The following is a 12,402-nucleotide window of genomic DNA, read 5'->3' on the forward strand; positions in this document are numbered from 1 at the left end:
AGGCTTTCGACTGTGAATAGAGCTGAGAGGTGAATCCGAGGCGGTCTGCATTCAGGGTTATCTGACAAGAGAGAAGCGTTTAAGTATGGTTTTGAATGCTTTTACATTCTTGTATTTCTTACTGCAGTAAAGCATCTGAATGGTAATTTCCCCACTGGCAACAAAATTACATTTAAAAGGAAAATATAACGATCCGTTGATCCATTTTTGGTCTAAGATATTTGAAAAGAAGGATGTGCATGCTGTGGTAAACTTCCCGTCTGGGTGGGCTAAGTTTCCCAAATGGACAATTAGAGAGACTCAGGTTGTGAGTTGTGGGCTGTGCTGGAGCCACAGATCCAGTCCAGGTCCTGCAGGGGATGGTGGTAACCTGACGGATAGTTTATCAAACATTGGACAGTGTGGAGATATTCAGATTTAAATGGGCTATGGGGGAGTTTTGTGTCTCTGAGTTGTGAGCTTTTTACATTTGTGTTGGGTTTTTGTCTCTGGTAATTCATATCGACATGTCTGTGTTTAATGGTTTTGCCTTTGAGTGCTTAAATAAAGCTGTTTTTCACTTCAAATTCTTTCTCTCTGCACACTGGCACACAAATCCACCCAGCTTTGTCTGATTCTGGTGTTTGGTGTTGCAGCAGTTAGTGGCCTTTTGGTCTTTTGGCAGCGTCTTCCCGTCTCCACTCCCCCTCCTTCCCCCATCAACAGCGGCCAGACAGCCATCCAACCCTGCCAGCTCTGGTGGGAGGCTGGCGACTGCTCTGTTCCAGCTCCTAAATCAGAGCGGCTGTGTTTAGATCCCCCCTGTAGCGCTGCACTTGTGATGAGCTCTGCTGCGCTCCACTCTCTCCAAGATGAAAGAGGGAAGTGCTGGAGAAGCTGTGTGCAGTTATTCTCACCCCCGTTTGTCCATTTAGAGTTAGTATCTTTGTGATTCTGCGGCCTGTCTGTCAGACTTCTCCGGAAAACATTCTTCTCTTTCTCCTTCATCAGCTAATATTACATTCAAGAAAAAGGGGACAAAGGGCGTTGTTGTGGTTCTGAGAGCAGAAGCACTCAAGGAAAATATGAAAGAGCACACAGAGACATAGAACACAAAGCCAAGCTATTTAGACAGAGAAAGCAACTTTCCTCTGCTTTGGTGATGTTGAAAGGGTCATACTGGAGTGAAGTGCACCACCTCGGGCTACATTCTTCGAAAGGGACAACAAATCCTCACAGAGTTCCTCAAGATAATACACGGAGGTTTAAGTGCACCATCAATAAAAGTGCATCTGCTTCACCTGATAAAGTGAGACCCTACAGCTCCCTTTTCTTCACTTTAGATTCACCTCACATCGCTATCTGGAGTTAAGGGCTTCCTGCAGGCGTTTTGTTCCTCTACTCCAGATATACATACATCTGAGTGACGATTTCTTTCCACTTCTTATTCCCATTTTCTTAAAAGCGTTGCACATATTCCCCAATGTTTGGCACAGACTTTCAGAAACAACTCTGATGATGGTAAGAAAGTTTTGCACAAAGCTCCTTTCGGGTCTTTCCAGGGGGAAACGCGGCTCCTTAAACTGCCCACATCTTCACATTCTGACATGGAGAGGATTTTCCACGTAAGCTGCCAGGAGGCTATTTGTCTTGGCACCAACGGCGTTTGACTTTAGGTATAAAAAATGTGTGTGAGTGTGCGTTTGTGTGTGCATGAGGGAAGTTCTTTCTACTTCTTTGAAAATGCCACAGAGACCTCCCACACTGCATCAGCCTCGAACAATACTGCATCCTGAAATACAGATGGAAAGTGCTTAAAGCTGTGGACAGCCCATGCACTGATTTAACAACACTAATTATTGTACAAATGGAGAATTACCGTACAAAGTGGTGAAAGTGGGCATTGTTGACGATCAAACAACTGCTACACAGGCTTTATATAAAAGGAATTTCCTGCAGTCATTAGCAGGAAATGATCACCATCAACCACCACCACCAACAGTTAGAATTAAACAGGTGTTCAGCAGCTTTGTTAAGAAACACCTCGGCAAATATACTTAGATTGATGCCACACTCATTTCTGTAAGGTAAATATGAAGTTACAGGCAGCAGGGAGTTAGCTTAGCTTAGCATAAAGACTGGAAACAGGGGGGAACAGCTAGCCTGGCACCCTGAACACTGCATCCCTTCAGAAAAAGGCTGATCCAGTCTAATCCCTGCAATTTCTTGGTTTTCCACTGTGTTTTTGTACAAGTAAACAAACAAGATAAAACAGCCATTTGTATGCTTCAAAGTGCTGGTGGGCAGATTTTTTTTTATTTTGTTTACCTTCAGACAGAGCCAGGCTAGTTGTTTCCACATTTCCAGTCTTAATGCTAAGCTAAGCTAACGGGCCTTACAAAGGCAGAGATGGAAGCTGTTTTCAGATTGGCCAGCAAACTGCACAACAGATAAAGAGATTGTAACATCTCCGTTTGATGACTTTTTATGAGCTAATTAGCATATCAATATAACAATATTGCATGAACTTTCCGAATGTTGGGGTCAAAAGCTGGGATGGCAGTTACTGATACTCTGCTAAGACAGTCAGTAGCAGGAGTTTCAATTAATTTCAATTAAGTTTAATTTTGACTTTGATGCTAGCTTTGGCGACTTAACCAGCTAGCTTTCACTTGATAAAGGGCCATAGATAAATAGTGTACACTTGTAGCTGAGCTGTCAAACTCGAGGTCTCTCTTTGACAAAGTGCAGCTACTGTGGATCAGCAAATTTTAAATGCTGTTATCAGGGAAATTAAACATTTCTGTAGCTTAATACTTTCTTGTATGGTAAAACAGACATCAAAAATCAGATTCCAGTCTTAACTCAGTTATGATCAAACATCCATTTACTGTGTTTTTTGCTTTGTAGCTACTCCAGCTTCAGATACCACAGTGATATCTGCCTTCTCATCTAACTCTTGAGAGGAAACAAATAAACATATTTCCCCAAACTCTTCCTCCGATCTTTGACAAAACATTGTTAAGTGATCAAGCAACAATTGTCTCCATGAAACTCAAAAGGACATGAATATAAGGTGTTTTCTCTTTTCTACAACAGGCTGATCTACCACAACGCCGGCATTCATCGCTTCCTGATGCCGTGTAATCAGCACACAGACACATGGGAATAAAACTGGAACGGCAGTCACCCGGCCACAGCTGACTGCAAAATGCAAATACTGCAAGCACAAAGGGCGAGTCAGCACAGAGCACACTTCCTTTATAATCCATCTCCCCCTTTCAATTCACCTGAGGCGTCTCCTCTGGCAGAACAATGGCCCTCCACCTGATCTGATTTCTACCTGGCATAACCTTTCAGCGAGGAGGTCTTTTCACCGTTGCCCCGACACAGGGACTTCCATTGTTGATACAAGATGGAAGATCAGTTGAGCAGGTTGGAGGAACAATGATTCTCATTCAGGCAAAGGAAAACTGGGAAGCAGAAGGCATGAAATCAGTCCAAGTTTACATATCACACTTTACAACCCATGAGAAATGGCTAGTGTCTGCCGAGACATACTGTAAATATGTAACTACAGACAGTTGTTGCAGGCCACAAAACACTTACTGTCCTGCTCTTTATCTATCATTGATAACAGCTACAACCTGAATATTTCAAAACACCTTATCTTGGACAAACTTCTCTTTTCAAGAAAATACAGCCTGCCAAGGAGGTTATGTAAGCAGAGTTTGAAGCAGCCTTGGCTGAGAGGCATGTTTTCCTGCCGGCTATCTTCCTGTAATCACCTTGGGTGTTAGCAAAGAGGACAGATAGAGTCAGCTTTGTGTCTTTTCAACAAGAGGATCTTTGTGTCAGCCAGGGGCGATGAAACAACACTCAGATAAGCAGCGTGAAGCACATTCCTTCATAACATCACTTGCAAAAACAGCAAGAACTTGAAGGAGGATGTAATCTGATTTAAAAGCATTGCAGATGTAGGTTACAGTGATTCCCAGGCTGGGGGTCAGGACCCCCACAAGGGGTTGAAAGATAAATGAGAGGGGTTGCAAATGACTGATGGCAAAGCAGAAAAAACCTACCTATTCATCTGTTCCAGATATTTGTCCAGTTTCGGTCTATGGCATCGTCAGTCAGTCAGTCCACCATTACAGTCCACCCTGAAATATCTCAACAACAACTGATGGATTGACATTAAATTGTTGAGAAGATGAAATCCCACTTACTTCTGTGATCCTCTGGTTTTTCTTCAAGTGAAGGTCTGCGGTTTTGAGTAAAATGTCAACTGTTGGATGGATTGTCATGAAATGTGGTTCACACATTCACATCCCTCTGAGGATGAACTGTAATAACACTGTGATCCTCTGACTTTTCAGCAGCTTAAACTTTCAATTTGTCCAATTCTTTGGTTCATGGCAAAAGCTAATTACATCCCAATCAGCCTCTACTGCACTTTGAGCGCTAATCTGCAAATGTTTGCATGCAAACACACTAAACTGAGATGGTGAAGATAGAAAACACTATTATATCTCATTATGCCTGCTTAACGTTGCCATTGTGAGCATGTTTAGCATTAAGCTAAGAGCACTGCAGTTCCAAAGCGTCACAGAGCAACAAGCTAGCTGTGGATTCTTAGTCTTGTGTCTTCTCTTACAGAGGTAAAACTATCACAACCAGACCTCTTACAATGACTCAAATGAGACAAAGGAAAGAAAACCTCATTTTCACCTGACCCGCTCACAGCCAAAAGGCAACTGCTTCATTTTGAAGGTTCACATAAAAACCAACCGCTGACACAGAGTCTATCAAACTAAGATTTGTGTCTTTGCTTTATGAGCCTCCAGGGAGGTTTGTCTGTCTCAGCGGAGCATCTATTTGTTTAACTTTGCGGTGAGAAGCGCCTCCGACACAGAATAACAACAGCCAAGACTGCTGACTTCCTGCAAACTGTGCTGCATAAAACGCCTCCGAACTGTGAGGCGGTTGAGTTGAAGAGCATGGGAGACACTGGATGAGAGGGGAAGAGACAGGGAGACGTGAAATGGGCAGAGCAGTGGAAGGAACGAGACAGAGACAAAGAGGGAGTAAAATGCAGCCTCCCTCCACGGGGGAAGCAGCCTGGAAAAATAATTGTCGAGAGGAGACAGAGGAAAGCCACTAATGACAGCAGACAATAAAAACTGGCCACTACTGTAGCGTCTTCCCAGCCAGAATGACAATAACGCAGGAACCAACAGCCCGGCTCTCAGCAAGGTCTGCAGAGGGATTGAACAGCGGCAACCACAGCACCTGAAAATAGAGCTTTGTCTGGGAATAGACTGTTATTAGGTCGTCTAAACACAGGGTCAATAACACCGGTACTGCACCTCCTAGACACTGAAGAATGGCGACGGTGCTGGCTAATTGGGTGGTCAGGATTATTTTGACAAGCAGTGAATAGAAATCTAAATAATGAGGCAGAATTATACGTTATACATGCATGTGGTAGTTGTTGAGGGGGCAAAAAAAAGAGAACAAATCCTCGTAAATACAAATTTACTCCAACAGGAAACATTCATTGCACGCTTGACTTTTGCCTAAACAGCAACGATCCAACTCCGCAGCAAACCAAACAATTAGTGTTTCTCGGCTGTCTGGAGAGAAATTAAACAGAGAGATAAAACTCATTTTAAGACTTTTATTACTGAACTCTCTCTAAGGCAGCAGTTTGTGTCCACAGGTCCTTCTAATGTCTCGCAGTGAATAAAATAAAATGGTACAAAAATCAGTTTTGCTGTGTGCTACAAATGTCATTAGACAGCTCTTGGTAAATAAAAGTTCACAGACAATAACATTAAGCATTATAAACATTCATTTTCCCCTTCAAGTATGCTACTATCCAAAGTGACTAGTGTAAGATTGGCCGAGGAAATAAAACACGATTCTTTACACATGACAGGTCCAAAGTGTGTGAGTGTGTGTGTGTGTGTGTGTGTGTGTGTGTGTGTGTGTTTATTTAAAAAAAAACAAAACAAAACAAAACACGTTGGTTAGAAATGTTTCGGCTGCGTTTTTGGTGGCGAGCGTACACACACACACACACACACACACACAGACACACAAAGACACACACAGAGTGATGTGACTGACTGGCTTCCACGTTTTACACAGAGCAAAAAGTTTAAGCGTTTCAGCAAAAGAACATTTAAGACTCGAGTTTAATCCAAACGGTGGCACCGACAGGCAGCATCCACCTCCATCTCTCCCTCAGAATTGTAGGAGACACTCGGAAAAACAGGACAATGGAAAGAGTGAAGCATCAAAGGTCGTTCTGGTCCTTTGACAAAAACAATCCCAACTCAAGCTCCACCATCCCCGACGCTTTCCACCGCATTACATAGTCTTCATCAGCAGAGAGAGTTCGTCATGACGTGCACGATCAGTAGCTGCCATGATGTCACCAATCGCACTTTCAGGACTTTTGGACTCATCAAGTTAAGCGTTGTCTTAACTATGCTGATGAAGACTGTGTGGCATGGTTGAAAGCTCTGGGGGGAAAAAGGCTTGTAAGTGAACCTTGAGTTTGAAAAAGTCTGGAAAAACATGTAAGTTTTCACCTACTTAAGAGTGTGTTCACGTGCACATTAATAATCCATTCTTATTGTTTAAGAGATGACGTCCATAAATCTGATTTGTCTGTCTGAACTAAGAGATTCAGACCTGAAGCAGGATATGAGCTGGACTACAATGTGCTGTGAACACACTTCTTGGGGACACTCCCTGGAGGATGTTTTCACAAGTAATGACACTTTGTGGACGACCACACAACCAGCACAGTGTCACTTCTCCTTCATAAGGCAGGAACCCCGTCAGCCCAGTGTGTCTTTGGTTTAACCAACCCAAACGAGCAGATGATTTAGTTTTCACGACTGCTACATAATCTTGGTGAAACAGCACTCAGGAATCGCAGGAGAGGGACGACAGACAGCGCACCTCGACTTCAACGCTACGACGTCAACGCACAGCGGGAGATTAAATATGCACACCTTCATTTTCAGCTCATTTAAACAACAGCGATGGATGATTGTGCTTTAACTGCCGCGAGACTACCCAAGCAAGGCGTACCGTATCGTACATACACACCCATGTGTGTATTTTAAGTGTATATACACATATGCACAAATAGTCTTTTGGCCGACTTTTGCATCTTGATTCATGTCTCCGTTCCTAATACAAGAATGCATGGGGCAGCCGGTGCAGAACATGTCACATTCAGTATGTACAACAATATACATAATATACATAAGAACACTCAGAAAACCTGCTCAAACTCCAGCTAGTGATCGACAGCTTCAGAGACAAGCTTATTTGGAGAAAGACAAAAAGCTCTTCTGACATTTTTCCCTCCGGAGACACTGAACACATTAACGTGTCAACGACTTCATGCTTTAAAAGGTTCTCGCGTATATACAGAGAAAGGAAACGTGACAGACGTGTCCATATTTCTTCTGTGAAGAAAAACAAGAGCTGACTGCTGTTTTGCTGCAGGACCACTGTCCCCATCACAGTACCGCTTTTCAGTCAGGCAGAATTAAAGACGCAGCTAATGAAACGTCATCAGCGATCAATAAGACCCATCGTCAATGAGGCCTCAATTGAAACTGACATCTTCATATATATCTCAAAGATATACCAGCTAAAATGAACCCATCCTGAAAAATGTACAGTCAAGTCAGCAAAATGAGGTGCAGAGACACAAGCTTTCTCAAAGACATGATCTGTCAGTCAAAGGGACTTTTCATTACCTGGCTTGAGAGGAAAATTTGGGCTGAAGTGTTGGACTGAAGCCAAGTCATTCTGTGAGACAGAAAGGTTTTAGCACTGCCCTCCTTGATGCACATTCATCTGTACAACCTTAACTGTTAAAGTTTGGGAGAAGCACAGAGAGACTTTTATTCTGCTGGATCAACAAGTGCAAAACCATAAAGTTCTATTTTCTGAGTGTGGATTGAAATATTTTCAGTGCATATCAACCCTGCTTACAGCTCTCATGCTGTGAGTCTTACTTTTCTTGTCAGCCTGTTACTTCTGATTTTCTCTTCCCTGCTGAAGCAGAGAAGGGTTCACTCAGCACACTGTGTACAGCACACTGTAGTAACATGTTTGTCACAGATGTGTCTCTTAAAGGGACAGAGTGAGACAAACTCAGCGAGGCCTTTCTGACGGCTACAGCGTGCCCATGCCGACCAGTGTTCAGCTCGTTTCCTGCATATCTATGTGGTCGACAGCGGCTCGGCTAAAAGTTTGCCTTTAAAGTCTGTAAGCTGAAGGCTGATTCAATTTAAATACATGTGGAAGTTCACATATTTCTTGGTTGCACATTTCTGGTTGACAGATGTGAACTTTTATCAATCAGCTAACCTACATGCTGTTAGAGCTCACAAATACAACTGTATGCCTGTGTGACATGGTGTTTAGAAGTATTATTAATGCAAGGATGAGGAGCACACAGTAAACGCCTGCTGAGAAATGCAAGAAAAACCGTACAGACACAATAAAGGCATTGCTGAGCTTGCCTCACTTTGCATGAGTTGGATAAAACAGTAGAATTTGCTACAAGCTGAACTCTCCCTTGACTGAAATGAAGCATTATTACACAACAGCCTGGGGGGAAAAAAAAACATGTTTGTTTCTAACCTGCTGACCAAAGTCAGTTTTCACAACCAGTGGCAGACCTAGAAATGTACTCCACGAGTTCAGCCTTCAAGAAGAACCTTCACAATTTTGACAACTGTACAACCAAAGAAAACACATTTAGTCCATAAAAGTTCACTCGTTAGTCTGGAATGGAGTATTTACACTGTGCAAATGAAACACCAAGCAGAGAGTGTTCATGTATTAAGAGCTGGATCATTTCCGAGTTCCTTGAATCTTTTCTTGTGGGTCCAGGTCCAGTAGAAGCAGGCGGTTAAGTCACTGCACCTTTCCCTTTTAACCAGCCTGATCAGAGTCTCCTGAAAATCACCAATTTGTTCATTCACATTGTTGCTTTCAGTCAAATCCCCTTCAGCTCTCACGGCTAATGTCTTTGGATTGGTATACCTCAGTTTAAACCTTTTCATTTACATTACAAGGAGCCTTCGTTTTGCCAGAGGTTTCCTCTTTATATGTGTCGTACACTTGAGTTAAGAAATGAAACAAAAAATTAAATAAAAAGAAACGGCGGCAGCTTAAAATCAAAGCTGGGGTAGCAGTGTTAAAATAGAACTGGCATCTTTCTTGAATAACATTTTTCTTTCTGCTGTAGTGCTGACAAAGGCTTCGCTCTCTGCTACGGACTGCTGCACCTTTGTACAGACACTTAAACTACATTTTTCAAACCTCAATAACACCGCGCCTGCTCACACTGAACATACCATCAACATCACATTATCGCGCGTACGAGGCTCCTTGGAATGGGACACACTGCTGATCTGGGACCAGCAACCGTCACATGAATCTTCAGCAGTCGATCTAAACTTGAGCTTAGAAGAAGATGACGTCCTCCTTGTTCAGGTCCTCTGTGTTGATCTTGTAGGGGGGCAGCATGCTGTGGCCGTGGCTCAGGCCGTGAACATTGACCTGGACGTGGGCCTGGGCGTTCGGACTGAGGCCCTGCGGCTGCAGATGGGCCTGGAGCTGGAGGGAGCCTGCGCTCTGCGAGTGGGGAGGGATGGCGGGAGGCTGCATGGAGGGCTGAGGATGGGACTGTGGAGGGGGCATGGGGGGTTTCTGAACACTTGGAGGGTGGGAGGTGCTGATTGAGGAGGTGGACTGGTTGTCTGGTCCAGCATTGTCTGGAGGACTGGGTTGATCTGTTAGAGGCACAAAAGAAAAGACATTAGAGAAGAAGGGATTACTCCAAAAATAGCACAAAAACTGCCGGCAGATTAGTCATTAGTATGTGTTTAATACAGCTGGGCTTATTCAGCCTAACTGCAATCCATCATATGAAATCCTGCCAGTGTTTTCTTTTGGCAGGCAGTAATTGTGAGGGCACGGGATTAAAGTGTTAAGATGTCTGTGTCAGCACTGCAACCTGCCATTAATCACAGTGAAGCATGTGAAACTGATAGGTGTTTACACAGGGTGCGGCTGGGCATGAAGGTAAGCCTTAGAGAGGCGCGTGATCGGGTGGGGTCCGGTGGGCAGGTGGAGAATGTGTGTCTCTCACGTGTGTGTCTGTGAGAACCAAGTTTAATAATGCAGCAGGCAAAGAAAGATGAGAAGAGATTGTGTTTGTCCTCACGGTGCAGAGGAGGAAGTGTGTGTGTGTGTGTGTGTGCGCTCTTCAACCGTTTGTGTGTGCATATAGAAAAGGGTACCGGTGTGGTGATGCAGGGGGTGAGGCTGAGGAGGGGCTGACAGCGGGAGCTGCTGGTGGGGGCTGATGGAGCGCTTGGCCTTGAGGGCGTTGTCATCTCGGGCGGACAGCTTCAGCGGCAGCATCTGCTTCATATCCACTGAGGCTGAGGGGGGGAGGAGGAGGGAGGAGGAGACCAGGGGAGGGAGAGGAAGCAAAGAAAACAAGAGACAAACAGAGACAGAAGGTGATTTAATTGTGGAATTAGATTTCACTGGTAAACTGGAGCAGCCTCGCCTCTTTCAGGCCACTGTTTCATATATTGGGGGGGGCGGGGGTGACCCAATTTAGACAGCTAATGTGATCCTAATGAGCTACTTAAATCAGCTGATCAGGTCAAACTCATGTCAGGCACAGATGGCTGTGAGTAAGAACAATCCATTTTACAACAGCAAATACTGCGCTGCTTCACATCACCTGCGAGAGCAAGAGAGAGGAGAAAACCTCAATGCAACAGGCAGAGACTCTACGAAAGAGTCACCGATGCAGCAATGAGGAGTCGACGAACGCCAAACATTTAATGGCTCCAGCTTCTCAAATGTGAGAATCCTCTGATTGTAAACTAAACCCTCACCGGTGCTGTCAGTGCGATGCGAGGCTTTGCCGATCTTGCCTCCTTTCCCTTTGCCGCTGCTGAAGGCGGCCAACTTGGTGGGAATCTGCTGCTGCACCCCCACCGTTTTGTGCAGCTGGTTGGTGGTGCTGAAGAGGTGAAGGGGCACCTCCGTCTTCAGCGGCAGGGTGGAGGAGCTCGTCTCTCGCCGCAACATCACTTCAGGGCGCTCTGCATAGTCGGCCGGTGCGACGGACAGGCTGCCGCGCACCAGGGGCTTCTGGGGCAGGGGCAGGTCGGAGGCACTGGTGGAGGTGGCGAGGCCAGAGGACATGAGGAGCTCCCCGTTCAGACTGCCGGACAGAGGTGCCACCTGCACGAGGAGAAGGCCGCACGTTATTTGCTGGGAGGCGACTGAAGTCTTCTTCAATTGTTGCAAGCATCAACATACAAGACATGAAAATCAGTATTCAAGTTCACAAAGGACGACTTCCCAACTCTGCACTGTAATTATCCATATTTGTGGTCGGATTCAGTTTGGAATCTGGGCTGTGGAACTTGTCATGTTTGCATGCTGTGTGTGTGTGTGTGTGTGTGTGTGTGTGTGTAAGCAGCCTACACTGTGAGTTATGTTTGAGTCTTTTTAGCGTCTTTTTGAAGAGAAAAAAAGAACCCAACGACTTAAAACAGCTTCTTAAGAGTACAGAAAACACACACGCACGCACAGATACAAACTATAAATCATCTGTGTGCCTCCGTGCCGCTACAGACACACAATCTGTGCAGGAGCAGGGTATTTATGGGCTGAAGAGGGAATCAGAAACACATGCAACTCTTTCTGCTGAGCACACAGTTTGGCAAGTTTGGTAACAAGCTTTTGATGTGTTCCAAGAGGCTCAAGGACAATGCGCGCACACACACACACACACACACACACACACAAAATGAGAAACATAAAACCCTTAATAGTCCCTGTGCACATAAAGGCGTGTCTAACAAAACAGGCAGGGCTGTTAGACAAGCAGAGGAAGAAGAAAATGGCTCTCATGACATCAGTGGATAAAAGACACTGACTGCATTGTCCACTTAATTACTAGACTGAAGGAAAAATGATCTACAGATCGAGTCAACATTATCATCCAATCGGCATTCAGTGAGACCAACCAGGAGGATTTCTGCAACAATGGAGCGGTGTAGTGTTTGTGTGCGTTAGTAATCCCACATGTGTTGCATTACATGGACTATAAAAAGCATTTCACAAAGCTTTTCGCTGCGCTGTAGTAAGACACACAGGCCAAGCTTCAGCCCTTCTGCAACACTGTGAGCCGACGTGTTGATGATTTTCATCACGCATTAAATGAAACAGTCAAAATGTAAAATAGAGCCAGTCATAAAGCTGTAGTTCAGAATCATTGTTTAAACATAAAGTTAACTTAAGAGTATTAACTACTTTTCCTTGGAGTGATTAGATCATTTTATATGGAGAGGT

At 44.5% G+C, this 12,402-nt stretch overlaps 1 protein-coding gene across 3 annotated transcripts in view; it reads right to left on the bottom strand.

Annotated features, from left to right (window-relative positions):
- Positions 1-5,642: 5,642 nt before the first annotated feature.
- arhgef18b (rho/rac guanine nucleotide exchange factor (GEF) 18b) overlaps positions 5,643-12,402 on the bottom strand; it is a 39,945-nt gene continuing 33,185 nt past the window's right edge. For all 3 annotated transcript variants that reach the window (XM_076726319.1, XM_076726318.1, XM_076726320.1), the window contains 3 exons: positions 10,935-11,286; positions 10,323-10,466; positions 5,643-9,812 (listed from right to left, as the gene is read on the bottom strand). In XM_076726319.1, coding sequence (XP_076582434.1) covers positions 9,484-9,812; positions 10,323-10,466; positions 10,935-11,286 — 825 coding nt within the window. In that variant the 3' untranslated portion in view covers positions 5,643-9,483. The remainder of the gene's footprint in view (positions 9,813-10,322; positions 10,467-10,934; positions 11,287-12,402) is intronic.

Source organism: Chaetodon auriga, chromosome 3 (genome assembly GCF_051107435.1).
Source record: "Chaetodon auriga isolate fChaAug3 chromosome 3, fChaAug3.hap1, whole genome shotgun sequence".
NCBI lineage: Eukaryota > Metazoa > Chordata > Actinopteri > Chaetodontiformes > Chaetodontidae > Chaetodon > Chaetodon auriga.